General features: G+C 37.9%; 1 protein-coding gene across 2 annotated transcripts in view; it reads left to right on the forward strand.

The window, feature by feature from the left end:
* The window catches only part of Septin1 (Septin 1), a 124,401-nt gene that overhangs the window by 43,924 nt on the left and 60,640 nt on the right, over nt 1-19,837 (forward strand). Inside the window, exons 4-7 of one of the 2 annotated variants that reach the window (XM_068231008.1) lie at nt 6,274-6,408; nt 6,567-6,684; nt 11,623-11,709; nt 13,509-13,950. In XM_068231008.1, coding sequence (XP_068087109.1) covers nt 6,274-6,408; nt 6,567-6,684; nt 11,623-11,709; nt 13,509-13,724 — 556 coding nt within the window. In that variant the 3' untranslated portion in view covers nt 13,725-13,950. Of the gene's footprint in view, nt 1-6,273; nt 6,409-6,566; nt 6,685-11,622; nt 11,710-13,508; nt 13,951-19,837 lie in introns of those variants that run through there. The other variant, XM_068231007.1, reaches the window with a different exon arrangement.

Here is a 19,837-nt window from a genome sequence, read left to right on the forward strand (position 1 = left end):
AAGAGGGGAATTCCTCAAGGCAGTATTATTGGACCTTCATGTTTTCTTATATATATAAATGATACGAGTAAAGAAGTGGAATCAGAGATAAGGCTTTTTGCGGATGAAGTTATTCTGTATAGAGTAATAAATAAGTTACAAGATTGTGAGCAACTGCAAAATGACCTTGATAATGTTGTGAGATGGACAGCAGGCAATGGTATGGTAATAAACGAGGTCAAAAGTCAGGTTGTGAGTTTCACAAATAGGAAAAGTTCTCTCAGTTTTAATTACTGCGTTGATGGGGTGAAAGTTCCTTATGGGGATCACTGTAAGTACCTAGGTGTTAATATGAGGAAAGATCTTCATTGGGGTAATCACATAAATGGGATTGTAAATAAAGGGTACAGATCTGTGCACATGGTTATGAGGGTGTTTAGGATGTAAAGGAGAGGGCCTACAAGTCTCTGATAAGACCACAAATAGAGTATGGTTCTAGTGTATGGGACCCTCACCAGGGTTACTTGATTCAAGAACTGGAAAAAAATCTAAAGAAAAGCAGCTTGATTTGTTCTGGGTGATTTCTGACAAAAGAGTAGCGTTACAGAAATGTTGCAAAGTTTGGGCTAGGAAAACTTCGTCCGCGCTGTCAGTGGAGAGATGGCGTGGAATGACATTAGTAGACAAATAAGTTTGAGTGGTGTCTTGAAAAGTAGGAAAGATCACATTATGAAGATAAAGTTGGAAGTCAAGAGGACAAATTGGGACAAATATTTGTTTATAGGAAGGGGAGTTTGGGATTGGGATAACTTACCAAGTGAGATGTTCAATAAATTTCCAGTTTTTTTGAAATCATTTAAGAAACGCCTAGGAAAGCAACAGATAGGGAATCTGCCACCTGGGTGACTGCCCTAAGTGCAGATCAGTAGTGATTGATTGATTGATTGATTGATTGATTGATTGATTGATTGATTGATTGATTGATTGATTGATTGAACTTTCGTTTTGGATAAAATTATGTTATTTGGAATGATAATATGTCATAAAAATCAAAATATAATCGCTGAATAATGGCAATGTGTGATATTGTTAATACCAATATTAACGTGGAAATCTTTGTTACTTTCCAAATTATCTCTAACCATGGCAATTGACAGTGTTCCACTTACAAAATCATTTTCATAATCACTCTCACTGTATAACATGACTAGAAGTGTTTTCAATACTATACTGAAGTACAGTTCATTTTCTGGCTCGACATAATCGTCATTCCCTAAACTATGTATGTAATCAGGTAGATTGTCATAGTTTGTAAATAAATCGTCCCGTAAGTCTGCCACCACTGTTGACGTGTGCAAGATGTGCGGACACGACCTTCACATTTTTAAACATTCATCGCACAAAAACAAATAATTTTATGCAGCTCCTAGTGGTAAATTTGGAGACTACACACCTTCCTTGATACAAGGTAGAGTATATAATGATTTAATGGTCTGTGATGTCTGGAAGCTGTTTGGATCCTCAAAATAGCACCAGTTATAAGAAGGATGGCAGTACCATACTGAGGTATACAAGGCATAATGAGGAATGAGGTAGCTTCCCATTGTTTTTCTGACAGGCTGAGCATGGCCTTTCATAACGTCCATAACGTCATAGCCATAAATGAGATGGTTTTTCGGGAGAAGCTACATTTTATTGTCACCTGTACCAAGGGTCAGCTTCCATCAAGAAATGGCAACAACCAGAATGATTGAACTGTGTTAACGTATAAGTTGTTTTTACATTTAATTAGTTATGGTGTTGCTTTGAAGAAGCATTTAACCAACACAAAACATATCACTTAAGTAAGGCTGTAAGAATACAGCAAAACTTTGCCATAGCAACATTGGTTTCAGTGACACCTTGTTTATTGTGTGGTACAGTAGAGTTGATGGTGCGCAATGTCGTTAATGTCAAAAACGACCACAAATAACACTTTCACGTTCAACCTGATCTGGTAAACTTCCTTTCTTTTTGGAAATATTTTTCACACCGCTGTGTGTTCCCTTAAACCCAGTTTGAAGCAGAAGCGAATGTTGATACGGTGTTCATCTCGACAATCGTAACACATGGTCTACATACTCGCAAACTAACAGCTACTGAACGATAAATAATTGCTTCAGAAATGGATACCACTATAAAGTGCCACTTAATGGAAACCGCATGATACCTTGAACATGCCTTGTACACATCAGAACTGTCTACGCTACCCAACAAACTCCAGCTCGTGCCTCATAATCAGGGTCAACATGGAATTATACAGAATCGTGATGTGATGTAATGCAAGATCTAGACAATGTATATTCATTTCCTGTACTGAGCTGTGGAAAGCCAGTTCAAGATTTCACCACTGTTAGTGACATAGTTACTGAAGCCACAACGTTGCAGGCACTTGGATACGATTATTGGACAAATTTTGCGCACAGTTAATACATGATTCTATTAAACACACTATTCAAGGCAAACCCAGAATGATGTCATCCTTTTGTATTGGTAGTCTTTATGGTATTGTAAAATATTTTCTAAGTATGCTACACAGTTCAAAAAAATTAGGCGAACGTGTTTTGTAACATCTGGTATGTGAACGTTAATTTGGTAGATGGGGTTCCAATGGTGGTACAGCATATCATGAGTCCTTAGCTACTCAGTGTATGTCAAATTGAAGTTATACTTCATCTGTAGGTGTAGCCCATGCATTTAACTGTCAGGTGACCCCTCAAAACAAAGTGAATAGCGGTGCATCTGTGTGTCATTGTGAGGTACACAGACTGTGGTCATTTGAGCACATTGTACATAAACCAGCACATCCCATGAGATATCTTAACGAGGTTCAAGCCTCAAGGGCCTTCACTTTGATCCAGGAAGTATGGACTTTTTGTCTTGTTGCTGTGGATCTCAATGTCTCTCTGTCAGTTAGTCAACGCTTGTGGAATCGCTACAATGAGACAGGCCAATTCACAAGGAGGATTGGACAAGGTCGTGGACGCATGACAACCCCACAGGACGACTGATATCTGACCATCTGTGCGTTGCGGCATCGTTCAGCAACTGCCAGAGAACTGCAACAAGACCTCAGGAGGGTCACTGGAGTCACGGTGTCTGACCAGACAGTAAGAAACGGGTTAAGAGAAGTGTCCTTACGACCCAGACGTCCTATTCGAGTGCCCCGTTTAACACAGCAACATCGCGCTGCTCGCCTTCTGTTTGCCCGTACCCACGTCAACTGGCAACTTCTCCAATGGAGACCTGTGTTGTTCACAGATGAGTCCAGATTTCCCTTGACGCAGTGCGATGGACATCAAAGTGTATGGAGACACCGTGGTGAGCAGTACATGCCAAATGTTGTCCAGGAAGGCGACCGATTCGGACAAGGTTCTGTGATGGTGTGGGTTGACATCAGTATTGATGGCCATACGGATTTTGTCGTCGTCTGTGGTAATCTTACAGCTGCAGGGTACATCGAGCAGAGACTGCTACAGCATGTGCTGGTTGCTGCATACGTTGTTGGCTCTGAATTCGTACTCATGCAGGACAAAGCCAGGGCTCATGTAGCGCGCATCACTAGAGCTGTCTTGTGAGAACTGGACGTTCAAGAGATGGAATGGCCAGCAGTGAGTCCCGACCTTAATCCCATCAAGCGTATGTGGGATAGGCTTGAGAGAAGTGTTCATGGGCGTACTGTTCCATCAAACTCTCTCCAAGACCTCGAACAGGCTCTCATTGCAGAATGGGATCTGATACCGCAACGTGACCTCCGTCGACTTATACGGAGCATGCCACGTAGGTGCCATGTACACAAACATTCCAGTGGACGAAACAATAAAAATTATCAGAAAGAATCTCATAGAACATAATCAACTCGGCATTCCAGAAGTAGAGGATTTCATTAACATACTCAAATTCATTACGAAACACAACTACTTCACTTTCAATAACAAAATATATAAACAAGAAGGCCTCCCAATGGGTGCTCCTGCTTCGGGCATTTTAGCTAATATTTATCTCGACTACCTAGAACATACCAAAATAATAGGACACATAGAAGGTCTTAATTTATGGATACGCTTCGTAGACGACATTTTTGCCGTAATAGATCAAAAAGAGAATAACAGTGACGATATCCTCAATAAATTAAATACACTTGATTCCAGAATAAAGTTCACACTAGAAAAAGAAAAAGAAAACTCAAAAATTTTTAGACATAAATGTAACACGAAAAAAGGAAGAGTTCGTCTTCAAGATACATAGAAAACCTACTTTCACTCCCGTCACAATAAAGAACTACTCATTGCACCCAGAATCGCAAAAAAGGTCAGCTTATTACAGTTACATATACAGAGCGTTTAACATACCCTTTACACACACAGAAAGAGAAAAAGAACTGCTCTTTATTCGCAAACAAGCCCAATATAACGGTTTCGAACCAAAGATAATAAACAAAATAATTGGTAAATTCAAACAAAAATTACAAACCAGTCTAACACCCGAAACAAAAAAGAAAGACAAATACGCTAAGTTCACATTCAACAACCCCAACCTATACACAGTAACCAATTTATTCAGAAAACATAATTATAAGATCGCATTTTCAACCAGCAACAACACGAAGCAAAAATTTTTAAATCACAACAGTCTCAATTCCCTAGGTAAAAACAAACACTCTGAATCAGGGGTTTATAAATTAAAGTGCCATCAATGTAAAAAAAAGTTATGTCGGACAAACTGGGCGCAGTTTTACTGTAAGATACCAAGAACATGTCAATGCCGAAAGACATAAAAAAATTTCCACGATGGGCCAGCACATGAGTTTAACAGGACATCAATTTACAACCACAGAGCAGGACTTAACTATATTACATAAAATAAACAAAGGAGCTCTCCTTAATACTTTAGAAAATCTATATATTTATTTAGAACAAAAAAGTAATCAAGACAATAACCTCAATGAAACTATTGATAATAGAAACCCTTTATTTGAAGGGACATTATCAAATCTCGAAGCATTAGGCAAAAAACACAATGCAAATAGTAGAAGGATAAACAAGACAGAGCCTCCGCCATTTTGTACATCCCCTCTACCCAGCCCTTCTAAAGTTGATGCCGTGACAGTAACCGACACGCCCCCTCCCCTTTACGCAGCCCCACCTCCCCGTAGGGAGGAGCATACAACGGAATACACACACCATTACTTTACCAGATGCAAAGCAGCATCAAACGTCCCTCCAGGTTCACAGTAGAATCGGAATTCAGCTATAGCAAAGTAAAGGAACTTTTTTATACATTCTATTATTACGCAAAGACACATGCTTTCGAACAAGTTCCCACTACCGTATTTTATTTCATTTCAGAAATTCGAAACGAGGCTCCCTTCACATTAATAGATCAGCAATCAGCTCCAAAGTTTCCACATTAGACTCAATCAAAAGTACTATAAGCAAGCACACAACATACAACAACTTACCTGGAAGGAAAGGAAGAAAAACTTTCAACAATTCGAACAATGTTATGAAGTTAAACATTAAAAAAAAAATTTAATTGCATACAGACTTTTAATGTAACAAAGTGAAAATTTTTTTGAACAACTATTCTAATGAATAGACATAGTTTTAAGTCAATCAACCATGTAATCATCTGCTCTCATACCAGTACACACTAACCTCACATTGTTTTTAATATCATCTATCTTAATTCGTATTTAGTTTTTAAGTGAATCAATGTATTTGTAAATCTATGTGTTTAAAATCTCAACCATTCACCTAAGCCACTATAACAGCTGAGGATGTTCCTAAATAAGGAACGAAACATGTACTGTTGACATATAAATAAAAATTTGCCAAAAGGCAAAATAAAGTATCAAAATGGTGGAAGAATCTCAATAGTGTAAAATTTAGTGATTAGATTTTGATACGGAAAATGAAGCTGATTACTTGCAATTATACGGAGCATGCCACGTAGGTGCCAGGCTGTGATAAATGCCATACTGAAACTCTCCAATTGTGATAAAAATCCACCCTGGAGGACTGTTATCACTTCGTTTTCTTCCCTATTTGGACATTTCCATTTGTGTTCTGAAAATTAATGCGAATCCATTGATGTTCTTTTGTATGCTTCAACGGTAAAGAATAAAGGTTTAGTTGGTAATATACCTGAGTGTGAGGTATTATTTTGTGAAGCGTGGCAAAAACATGTTCTGCTGAATTTTGAACTGTGTATTTCAGGTAACAAGTCTTGAATCTATTACTGTTCATGTTTCAGTTTCCGAGCAATAATCCAGTACATTGATGATCAGTTTGAGCGCTTCCTGAGAGATGAGAGTGGGCTGAACAGGCGCAATATCGTGGACAATAGAATACACTGTTGTTTCTACTTCATATCCCCGTTTGGTCATGGGTAAGTGTTTCAGTTTGCACTAACTTACTTTCCCTCTCCTTTCCTCTAGGACTTTTTCGAAGCCCCCATTAAATATGGACAGATCTAAAGTTGGAGCCCCCTAAATTGAGGATATCATTGTAGTTTACAGAATTATCTCAGTCTGATTTTCATTTTAGGTTGAAGCCATTGGATATAGAGTTCATGAAACAACTACACAACAAAGTGAACATAGTTCCTGTAATTGCAAAAGCTGATGTTCTTACGAAGAAAGAAGTTCTTCGGCTCAAAAAGAGGGTAAGAATAATGTTACATGTCAGAAAAATAGTTGGGAAAGGTTGTATTATTTCAGTAAAATACTATGTTCTCATGTAACCTGATACTGGAATTACAGCCTACATACAGAAGTAATGTGCACTGTCACTGATTCTTGTCTTCAATTATTACCTGTTTACGTTTCTGAGGAGAGAGTCAGCAGGGTCCTTTAATTAGTTCTTTAAAATTTTCATATTGTCAAAAATATAGGTTTAAAAAAAAAAATTATGTTGTTAGATATTTACTGTATTTTCATCATGTCCTTTCTTCCAACATGTACTGTACCATAAACAAAATAAATAAACATAATGTGACTATGAATTTTCGGAAGGTATTTACAAAAAAATTAAATTATGAATGTAATCACAAGATATTCAAGCTCTCCAATAAATAAGATAATTTAAAAAGCCCTAATGTATTTACAGCTGAAACATTAGAAGTGTCCATAAGCGAGGGGACAGGCCTAACATGGATATCGTGGGCATGAGTGAGATGTGATGGTGGAGTACACTGTCCACTTTTCAGACAACATTGACCTGCGGCAGCGAGTGTAGTGTGGTTGCACTTTCAGATCACAATCAAACTTGACAGCAGCCCTTCCAAGTTTACTCATAAACTTCAAACAAGCCTGGCAAAGAGATTGAAGAGTTGCATGATCTACTTAAAACTGCCCTGAAGCACACGAAGAAGACCGAGTTTGCTCTGGTTATGGGGGACTTGAATACAAGTCAGGGCAAGGAAGATGACATAGTTGGAATGCATGACCTTGGAGAAAGGAATGAGACAAATATTGGTTTATGTTACCTCCTAGACAGCTTTATACTAAGAAATCTTCAGCTGATAGACCAAAAAACACATAGCGCAAAATCAAATGGGAGATTACCTTGTGGACAGCATTATTTCTGCAAAGACATTCCACAATCCATCATTGTGTCATCTGCAGTTAAAACTCTGCAAAGCAACCCTAAAACAGTCCGATCAGGTGTGGTCAACTGTTCTTGAGGATGATAAACAAAGAAACTGTGAAGGAAGAACTAGGAAGACAAGTCACCTGATTGGATTGAAGGAAGTAATTTAGAGAACTGGAGAAGAAAACAGGTAGTTAAGAGAAAGGTATAGATGACCGACTCAGTACTTATGTCATTCCCTCACCATCTCTCCACTGACAGCTCCGGAAAATAAGGAGCTACAAGGACAGGGATAAGGACAAGTATGTTAACATACAGCAGAGAATTCAGCAGAAAACAAGAGCAGCAAAATAAAACCTTCAAGAAGGTAAGGGAAATGACCAGAAGAATTGGACATAGGACGCACACATTGTTTACAGAAAGTACTACGAGAAACTGTCCCATGACTGTCTCTTCTGAACCACTGATATTGGAGAGCGATATTCGTAGAGTGCTTCAGATGTCCAAACAACAGGAGAACGTACAGAGAAGATGACATCTTGGTGGAAATCTTGAAGATAGTGTTAAAGAACTTACAACTTTTATTATAGTTTGGGTCCACCTTATTCAATACATAAAAATTGTTGCGTAGATGTAATTACAACATATTTCAATCGGTACTAGTTTCGACGCCCCACTGTCATCATCAGCTGATAGAAGTTTGTAGAAAAAATTGACAATCATATAAGTTTATCGTCAAATTGATCACAATTTAAAACCATATTAACAACATGAAACTGTGTTAAAAATATACTGTCTCTAAGTTTCTATTTTCTACAAGTGCAAGACTTGCTAGTCTTATGCCATAAACTGATAAACATATGCAAACCGGTTTGCTCACTTATAATATAAAGTGAATTTAAAAGAACAACAAATTAAAATAGAATAGTCTTGAAGCTGTCATAGAGGAGAACGAAGAGAAACTACAAAGTGCATTAATAAAAATGAATAAGATATTGAGAGATAAATATAACATAAAAATTAATACAAAAAAGACCGAAATTATGGTATGCAACCGCCAACATATTGCAGTCGACATCAGAATTAGTGATATACCACTAAGGCAAGTAAATGTCTTTACCTATTTAGGAAGTGAAATCACTCCAGATGGCAAAAGTTCAGTCAACATAAAGAGCAGAATTGCCCAAGCAAAGATTGCTTGTTACAAGAAAAGGATACCACTTACATCAAGGAATTTAAATGTGGAGACTAAGAAGACATTTATTAAGTGCTATGTATGGAGTGTGGCCTTGTATGGCTCAGGAACGTGGACTATTAGTGCATGTGATAAACGTCTGGAAGCATTTGAGATGTGGTGCTGGAGGAGGATGGAAAAGATCTCATGGACAGCAAAACTCACTAATGAAGATGTTCTTCGATGAATGGATGAAAAAAGATCCTTTTTAGCAGCAATAAGAAAGAGAAGAGACCAATTAATTGGCCATCTCTATAGGCACAATGATTTCATAGTTAATGTCATGGAAGGAATGATTCAAGGTAAAAGAGGAAGAGGAAGACCTAGACTGCAATATGCAAGACAGATCAGAGATGACGTAGGAGCAGCTCATATGTGGAAATGAAGAGATTAGTGGATTACAGAGAAGAGTGGAGAAGACAAATTGCTGCCAACCAATCTTAGGATTGAGAATTAAGAAGAAGAGAAGTCTTGAAGCACTATGTGCTTAATTTATCACACTTCTTAAAACTTGACATAGTATCGTAGTAGAAATAATTCAATAAAAACTACAGTGTCTCTTTAATGGAGCAATCCTAATTAAGCACAGGTGTGTTTTAGATTCTCTTTGCTTCGCAAAATTGCTCCGTTTCCTTGACAGTGGAAGGCAGTCGCGTGAAGCAACATGAAGAATCTTTCAAATTCAAATATTTTCGCACTGCAAGTTGTGTGTTTAAGCTTATTTTTAATATGTACAACTTTTGCTCTCTCAACGGTGCATGTGTTTCTACATTCGTCCCTGTTTTTTATCTCCTCGTGAGATATATTATTTAATGTAACACCTAGTGTAAAAAATGGGTTAAATGAAAGGAGTTACATCACGTTCAAGATCATGCTTTCACGTCTTTGAAAAATGAAATTTACCGTTGGTCTTTATAGCTATTGTTGAGAGTGAAGGAGAATTTCCTGTTGTGTATGTTTATGAGGAACTCAAGGGAGACTTCATTATTTAATCGGAACATAGAAAAATGATGAACTCTTCTCAGAAGATCTCTTAAGGTTTCACTTTACTTTGTCCTGCCTGCTGGCTCTTCAGAAATGTGTGCGCATGTGTTTTATACTCAGGAATCATTCAAGAAGAATATTTTCGCACTGCAAGATGTGTGGTTAAGGTTATTTTTTAACATGTATAACTTTTGCTTTCTCAACGATCCATTTGTTTCTATATTCATCCATGTTTTTATCTCCTTGCAAGATTTGTATTGTTTAATGTAACACCTTGTGTAATATGAATGCCTACACACTGGCCTATTTTCCCATTTTTTGGCTGATGATGACGCCAACACAGCGTCGAAACTAGTCCCAAGTGCAAATACATGTTATAAATAAACCTATAACATTTTTGTATTGAAAAGGTGGAACCTTTCTAGTTTTTCCTATCTTCCAAGCAACATGGCGGCGCACAGTCTGACCGAAGCTGAGATTCTTGTGTCTATTTCGGCTGATTTTTATGATGGTGATCATGAAAGTGATGAAAATTTTGAATCTGGCGATGAAAGTGATATATCCATTAGTGATTCAAATTACTATATTGATATCAGTGTCGCAAGAAATCGTGGAGGAAGCGATAGTATTGTGACTCGTCCCGGTCTCAGTCATACAGTGCTGACCTCGAACATATCTTGTAGATTGTGGAGAACGGGTGATGCAGGATTAGTCAAGTTTCTTTACAGATTAGTTAGTGGATTCATAAGTTGTGGCAATAGACCTAAAATAGAACTAGAGTACTGGTAGCTATTTTTTAGTGATCAGTTTATAACCTCTAGTCCATGAGACAAACAAATTTGCCAAAATGAAAATACAGCAAAATACTCCACTTCAGTAGAGATCTATCTGGTTTTCTCGGAACGCTGTGACATTAGAAGAGCTGAAGACATTTATTGGTATAATTATCAACATGGGGATGAACAATAAGGCAGAAATGCAGGATTACTTTAGTGAAGACTGGTTGGATAAGCAAGCAGGGCTCTATCCAGGCATTTGCTTTGAACTCTTCCACGCACCCAAGACATACCGTTAAGAAAGTGAAAAACTTGATTTTGTGTCATGTAAATACCATACATTCATTAATTTTGTAGTTCGTTCCTGTATATATTGTTACAACCAGTACTTAATACGAGGTTTTAAAATATGAAGAATGCTGACAGAAATAAATATGAGTTGGGAGAAATCAGGACTTACAAATAATTTGAGTGGAAAGGGTTAAGGAACTATCAACGTTATTGTAAGGACGAAACTGCACTCCAGTAAAATATTTCTGTCTGAACAACATTTTTTGTAAATGCGTTTGCATTTCCTAATGCATGACGTTTACATATGATAAAAATCATATTTGGTCCATATTGACAAATTACAATTAAGATATAGAATTTTTATCCACTTTATTCAATACACAATGTTGTTAACTCTAAAATTAACACATGGATAGTTTAAACCATCGACATGTTTCGATCCTTTGGATCATCATCAGTACTGTGCATACAAATGTTTATAAAACAATTAGATTATAAAGATATTTGGAAAGTTTCTTTTAAGAATTATGTCCTCTCATTGTGATCTTCTTTTGTTTAAAAGTTTCTGCATATTTCTTGTCATTATATATAAATATTGTTATAAAGTTCTTAGTTTTTGTAGATAAATAATAGGTTATCATCCACAACATCAACCTTGGTCCGATTTAACTATACTAAAACCAACAGGCACATAAGATTCAACAAATTCTTCTTATTGTATGTCCAGGTTATGGAAGAAATTGAGACTAATGGTATCAAGATATATCCTTTGCCTGACTGTGATAGTGATGAAGATGAAGACTACAAAGAGCAGGTAAGAAACAGATAAATGTTGTAGGAGAAAGTCTTCCCCTCTTTCTAGATTCTTCTTCTTTCTTTCATTTTGGCCAACTGTGGACCACGTTAATTCAATTTCAGCTGCTTCTGGGTTTTGATCTGCGCCCAGTAATCCATTCTTTCACTCTGCAGCCTTCTTCTCTCTTCCGTCCATGGTGTTTGGGTCTGCAAACTAAATTTTTCTTTGTGTTCTTTATTTTCGACTTGTAAATTTTCCTGTTGCTTATTTCTGATCCTTGTATTCGCATTTCTGTCAGGTCCTTCTTCACTTTCTGATGCCAGCGTATCACAATTTTCCTGGTCTCAAAAAACCTTACTATCTGGTTGGTCAGTCTTCCCAGGTCCATTCTGTAGATATCTCCAAAGAAAATAGCTCTTCTCTTCTGGATGGTGTCTGAGATCTTTTCTATCTTGCAGTACAGTTTTTGGTTTGCTTTCTTTCTGTATGATCGATCCTCTGTTCTTTGCGCTCCCAGTATCTTCCTTAGGATTTTTCGCTCCACCAGTTCTAACTTCTTGACCTTTATCAGGTTGAAACATTCAGCTGCATGTAAGGCTTCAGGACGGATTACTGTCTGGTAATGTCTGAGTTTTGCATTGATCATTAGAAATGATTTCTTAGAAATTGAGAATTGAGTTTGAAATGTTTCAGCCTTCTCCTACCTTAACATCTCATTGCCTATTTATTATTGCATTGAGTAATAGCTAGACCTGGGATTTTAAGGCAAATGCCTACTTCATTCCTTACGAAATAACATGATTTTTTTAAAAATATGTTGACGTTTCATGATAAGTACCTGACATTAACAGAGTTTTATAGTGCCCTAAAATGCCTGTTTGGACCTTTAGAGCCTATTTTACTATTTTAGTGCCTAAAAATGCCTATTTTCTACATTTAAAATAAAATTCAACTTCTATAATTTTTACAATCACACAATGGACATCCTGGAACGAGCAGAACAGGAGAGGGTGGGTTTTTCACAGAAATGTGCTCTTCCCAGACAACTGTCACCAAAGGAATGCTGAGTGAAGGGTGGAGGTGGAGGATTAGCTCAGAAGAACAACGAGCAGGTAGTAAAGGACGTACTGTGTCGAGTGACGGGGTGAGGGGGGAGATTATCTAGGAAGAACAAGGAGCAGGTAGTAAGAAGGGACATTCTGTGTCAAGTCTCCAGTGAAAGAACATTTGTTTAAGTGAATATAGTTCATCATGCCTAAAACAAAATCATCTAAGAGTGCACTTATACAACAATGGCTTGTACAATTTCCAGGGATGACTTTTGATGGCAAGATTATTTTCTGCCAGTACTGCAATAAACAGGTATGTGCATATATCGTAAATTTCATATTAATCTAAAACTAAGGTTTTGATATTGGCTCCTCTAATTAATTGTAGAGACCTAGTCCAGACGACCTGGGTTCGATTTCTAGTACCGGCAGTAATTTAGAAATCTATGAGGTCTGGAACGGTGTTGACCCAGCATCGTGAGGACAATTGAGAAGCTACAGTGGGCAGGGGTCACGGAGGCAAGGCAATACGGCTGAGGGATGTATCGTGCTGACCACACTCCACCCATTATCTGCAGGCCATGAGCTGGGCAGCAACCGTTATTGAAAGCCAAGGCCCTTCGGGGACTGTAGTGTTCTTGTTCTTAATTAACTTTAGAGTAATAATGGCTTAATTTAAATAGTACAAAATTACAAATTTTATTCAATAGCTCACCTTTTCTATTCCTCATCTTAGTCTCTAATTGATATCACTTTATTGTGTTTTAGATTTCACATGAGAAAAAATGCCACCTTCAGCAGCATGCAGATACTGCCAGTCACAAAGCGAAAGCAGCCATGAAAAGTAACATTAGACAGACTCTGCTCACACAAACTATATCTCCTACAACCCATAATGGTTTCTATGCTGATATGTGTAGAGCCCTAGTTGCAGCAAATATCCCCTGGAATGCTGTGCATAATCCGGTTTTCAGAGATTTTTGAGAGAAATACACCAAGCAGCACATCCCATCAGCATCTACATTAAAGAAGAACTACTTAGATATTTGTTACAATGAGGTCATTTTGTCAATCAGGGAGGATATTGGGGAGTCTTGCATATGGTTGTGTGTGGACGAAACCACCGACTCTGTGGGCAGGTACATTGCTAACCTTATAGTAGGAAAACTGGAACCCAATCAGGCATCTACCGCTCACCTTCTTTGCTCTAAACAGCTTGAGAAAGTCAATAGTCAAAGCATTGCATACTTCATCAACAAGGAGTTGCAATTGTTGTATCCTGGGAGTGTTGATGATTCTAAAGTCCTTCTCCTCGTCTCCGATGCTGCTTCCTACATGATTGCCACTGCACCTCTCCTCAAAACTTTCTATCCTTCTTTAATTCATGTTACTTGCATGGCCCATGCCTTGCATAGACTCGCAGAAACTGTTAGGGCCGAGTTTCCTGCAGTAAATACTCTCATTTCAACAATGAAGAAAGTGTTCTGTAATGCTCCATCAAGAATAGCCATCTTTCGAGAGAAACTCCCCTCTATTCCCCTTCCACCACAGCCAATCATCACCCGTTGGGGTTCCTGGATGGAAGCTGCCCTGTATTATGCAGAACATCTTGAGGAAATCAAGACTGTGATAGACAATTTGCCTTTAACGGACCACTCTGCATGTGTGTCGTCTGTCAAAGAGCTGTTAAATGATTGTTCCAGTGTTCAGAGAGACATTGCGTATATTCAGGCAAATTTTTCATTTCTTCCAGTCACCATTACAAAAATGGAAGAAAAAGGAAACAGTCTCAAACAGCAATTTTCTGTAATTGAGGAAGCTGAGAATAACATACAAAGTGCTAGGGGCAAGGTAGGGGACAAAATAAGAGACAAGTGGTCTAGTGTACTGCAGAAGAACTCAGGTTATTCAGTGCTGAAAAGGGTACATCAGGTAATGGATGGGGAAAAGGTAGACTTACCAAGTGAAATTGAATTGAAAAATGTAGATAAATTTTCCTATGCCCCTCTAACATCTGTGAGTGTGGAGCGCACTTTTTCTGCTTTCAAAATGATTTTAACAGACAAAAGACACAGCCTGACTGTGGAAAATTTGGAGAAGATTATTGTTATGTACTGTAAAGCAAACTACGAATGAAAGTACTGTAGGAATGTTCCTCACAAATAATAAACACATACTCCATTCGCGTTTATGCCGTTATTGGATGCCTACAGTGCTGTAATTGTGTACAGTGATTTTAGTATTAAGGTTTTAGATCAGTACTGATAATGGTATATCACATAATCAATAACTTTTTTTGTCACATTACTTTTTATATTGTTTTTGATAAATGTCTTTTTTATTATGTCTTAATTTTGCAGTTATTTCGGTTAAGAATAGGGATACCACGTTTGTTAAAGTAAAAAAGTATCACGTTACAGTTTAAGTGTATATTGTAATATTTTAAACTCTATTTCCTGCCTATACACACATTTTAAAAACATATTTTAAGTGCCTGTTTTCTCTTTTAAAAGCCTATTTACTTGTTTTAAAAGCCTATTTTAGGCGCCTAAAACTAATTTTTTTAGAGCCTAAAATCCCAGGTCTAGTATTTCTCCGATCTCAACAGCCTTGGTTGCCATATGCTTCACTTCATTAGTTCTATCTTTCAGTTCACTGATCCAATGGGCTTCCGCATTGTGCTCTATTGGGTTCGACCATACTCCCGACCAATAGCTGTGAATTTTTCCTTCGCTGGGCGTATTTCCATCTTGTGCTGCATCTTGTGTTCTCTCGTTCCGATTGTTGTAGAACTGTTTCTCATTTCTTTCGAACATTGCATTCTGTGATTTTCTCTCTGTGGTGTTTTGGTATCTTTTGAGGCGCTTGGATAATGCGGCCAACTTTTGCTTCATGATTTCGAGGGTTTCTTGTAGTACTGTGCTTCCAGGTTCCTCCAGACTCTGCCTTGAACTGATTTTCAGAATTCAAATAATTTTGTTATTTAGGCGTTTCCCTCTTACTCCATTCTTGTATTGCTGCAGGCGATTGACGTCCTGGCGGATTTGGATGATGCGTTCTTTCAGGCGTTTTGCCCAAGGTGGTTCTCTCAATTTTTTCTTGACAGACTTATTGTTAGGCAAAAGTGGCTTTCCATTGTTCAGTCGTACTGCGGCTAGTGCTGCACAGTATATAGCAGTATGTACTTCAGGGAACGTCTGGTGCTCTTTCAGATATTCTGGCAAGACTTTCGAATTAAGATCTTCAATGATTTTTCCAAACTTTTTGGATGTTTGCTGCCTTGGCAGTATGGGTCATTGTGTAGGATCGGTACCAGAATATTCTAGAAGGGCCTTGTAGAATTCAACATGTGTCTTGTCATGGAGGTCAGAGTTATCTGAAAGTATCACTTCGGGAGTACTTGTATGTACTGTAATATCAGTATCAGGTGGACTGTTAACCGTTGAGTCAGACTCGGTACTTTCAAGATGTGGAAAGAGTTCTTGTGTTACTTCTTGTCTGATTCTACTAAGAACAGGACCCGGGATCAAATTGTTCTTGATGATTGATCTTCGTTGATCTGCAATGCGCTGTTCAGTAACTTTCATTGTTGGGTACTGATTTGTAAAGGCTGTGTCTAGTTGTTGTCTATATCCTGCAATTTCAGTTTCAAGACGAGTTATTCGAAGATGTGCCCGCATGATAAATTCATTCATATCATTGTTCCATTATTATTATTATTATTATTATTATTATTATTATTATTATTATTATTATTATTATTATTATTATTATTATTATTATTATTATTATTCCGGGCGCTTCCACACAAGAAAAAACCTGGAGATCGCCAAATTTTTGCTTGGAAGAATTTTAAATAGATCATGTGGCTATTTCGAAGAATATCAGAAAGAAATTATGAATGTTAAAGTTGAAAAAGGAATCTGAAGACTGAAATTCTATAGACACGTTCACAGACTATCGTCTTCAAGGCTAACCCACAAGATTTTGACGTATACTGAAAAACTGAATATTGTACCATGGATACAAGATGTTAAAATGATCTGGAAAAGACCCAGATAGAAACATCAGAAATACTGGACAGAAACATTTACCGTCAGAGAATGAAGTCCCTGAAAGATCGGGGATTAAGTGGTCAGGGGAAAGAAAACAGGCACACAGTGGAAGAATGAAAGCAATATGGTCTGTTAGAAAGGCGAATCATAAATGTGATGCATGATCCAACAGGGTCCATACACAAATAATAATAATAAAAAAGGAATCATTGACTGACCACTATCTCTCCTTAATCAAGGTAAAATTTGAACCAAACAGGTCCAAACCAAGAATAACAAAAACCCTGTGCATCGATCTGAAATTTCTTAAACAGAACACCAGTACTTTCAGTGAAAGTATCCCTATTTACAATCCTTCGAACTGGGTAGAACTCAAAGACATGCTTTTGAAGTCTTCTCAAAATGTTGACACACCCCCCCAGGAAACGCAGACATAGGTAGTGGAATGAAACCTGCTACAAGGCCCATAAACTTTAGAAATGGAATTCTCATAAAACTGAACTAACCTGGTGGGAATTCACCAAAATATAGAAACAAACATCAAAAATCATCAGGTCTGAGAAACACAAATATGATCACTACAGCTTGGCAGAAATTGAACAAGATTTTGCACAAAAAAACAAAACAAAAAAAAAACAAAAAAAAAAAACAATACACGTAACTTCTACAAAATTTTCCGAGAAGAATCATCAAATTATCCTTGAAGATTGGAAATGTGCATTAATCCATCCACTACACAAGAAAGGGGTTAAAAACCAACATCAATAATTATAGAGGAATTAGCTTGATACCCGTTGCTTACAAAAAAATTTCCAAAGCCCTGCTCACTAGACTTGAAAAACAACCATACCATCTAATTGGTGAATACCAGACAGGTTTTCAAAAAGGAAGACCTTGTACAGAACAAATCTTTAATCTTAAAAGTATCCTACAAATATGTAAAACCAGACAAACTGTTATTACTTTTGTAGATTTCAAAAAAACAAATGACTCTATAGACCGTCAAACACTTTTTAATACTCTAGAAGAATTTCAAGTGGATAAAAAAAGGGGGGGCATTAATCAGACAAACATTAACTGGTACTACTTCAAAAGTTAAATTCCTAGGCGAAATATCTTAGCCTTTTACTATTAACACCGAGGTCTGTCAAGGAGAAGGATTATCTCCGTTACTGTTCAGTCTCGTACTTGAGAAAGTAATCAGGACCTGGGAAAGGGAAATTAAAGGAATAACCCTTGACAGACAATGTAAATATAGAATTCACGTACACTGTCTGCCCTTTGCGGATGACATAGCAATCCTTTCCAATAACAGGCAGGAAGCAATTCATTCCATTGAAAAATTACATGATTACATGATTACATGATTACATGATTACATGATTGCCATCAAAACAGGGCTTCAAATCTCGTATGAGAAAACTCAATACATAGAAGGAGCTTCACGATTCACAGCCTATGATAACTAAGGCACTACAGCATGCACTATACACTGGAAGAGATCATGTGTAGTGGAGCTCCGCGATCATAACATATTTTCTCGCGTTCTGTGTAGTGTTAGTGGGTATCAGGGAGTATTTGAGCATTTAATTGGTGCGGTGGTTGTGTGAACGTGTTATCTTAAGAGTCTAGAGCTTGTTTTAATTGATTTGAGGGCATAATTTTATTTCATCTTATTGCCCTAAGTGCCTCCATGCTGGATTTTGCTACAATTGCTCCATAGATAAATTACTAAGAGTGTATTTTGGTTACTAACCTTGCCCTAACAACCACCCACTCGCTAAATTTTCTTGGTCTCCATAGATACTACCAACTAGATATATAACTCCACTCTTCCATTGAGGCGTTTCTAAGGCAACAGATCTTTGCCTACTGCTGGGAGCCATCTTGGTGGTCTGCAACAATACAATAATGGGAGTAAGATGCGTCGTTGCAGTCCATCTAGCAACAATCACCACTCTATCATCCACTAAAGTGTGGTGATTACTATGGCATATATGGCATGCTGTACTGCTTGTAGCCATAGGAGCGCAATCAGAGACAGTCGGCAACTAGAAAGACGCTCCTGGAGGATACCATCTTAATCTCCAAATGTCGAATAATGAACAACTCCAACTACACCTGATTATGTCCATGAGGTCTAACAACCGCAGCAGTTTTTGGATCTCCAGTCGTCGTAGACTCTATGCCACTGGGCCAGCATCCCGAAACTGTTAAGGGCTGTGTGACTTGATGTGCACCAGCATTCCCACGTAAAAAGATTTCACGCACAGGTGTCATTTGGAAAGCAACATCATCTACTCAATATTAAAGTCCTGCGGCGATTGGCAAGTTGCGACGGGGGCAGGATAGTGTAGTCTGGGAGCTCCTAGTGATGAGTCGGCACGTAGGCGGCGAGTGTGTGATCGCCGTTTTGCTCGAGGACAGACTGTAGAGCAATTCGTGTGCTACACCCGTGACTGAGCAGTCCTATTTAGGATCCCCTCTGCTCACCCTGAATGGGGAGGGGGCTATAAAAGGTGCCCTAAACATAGGCAGTCTAACTTCTCACCTGACTGGATTACCGCGTTCAGTGGGCACACCAATTAGCGGTAGAAACAAAAGAAAGATTTGCAACATGAATATAGCTACCTGGAATATTCGTGCTCTGATGGACACTAATGCAAATAACCGTCCAGAGCGACGTACAGCAATAATAAGTCGTGAGCTGAAGAAATACAACATTGATATCGCTGCTCTTAGTGAAACTAAACGCGCTGGAGAAGGACAACTCAAGGAACATGGCGGTGGCTATACATTTTTCTGGAAAGGAAAAGATGAAAACGAATTAAGAATTCATGGAGTAGGTTTTGCAATAAAGAATGAGCTCATTCACAATCTTGATGAGTTCCCATCTGGAATTAATGAAAGACTTATGACACTCCATCTGAAACTCAAGAACAACCAAAGAGCTACAATAATTAGTGCATGTGCCCCAACACTGAAGTCAGAAGATGATCAAAAAGAAGCATTCTATAAGCAACTTGATGAACTCCTATCAAA

Source organism: Anabrus simplex, chromosome X, assembly GCF_040414725.1.
Source record: "Anabrus simplex isolate iqAnaSimp1 chromosome X, ASM4041472v1, whole genome shotgun sequence".
NCBI classification, from domain to species: Eukaryota; Metazoa; Arthropoda; class Insecta; order Orthoptera; family Tettigoniidae; genus Anabrus; species Anabrus simplex.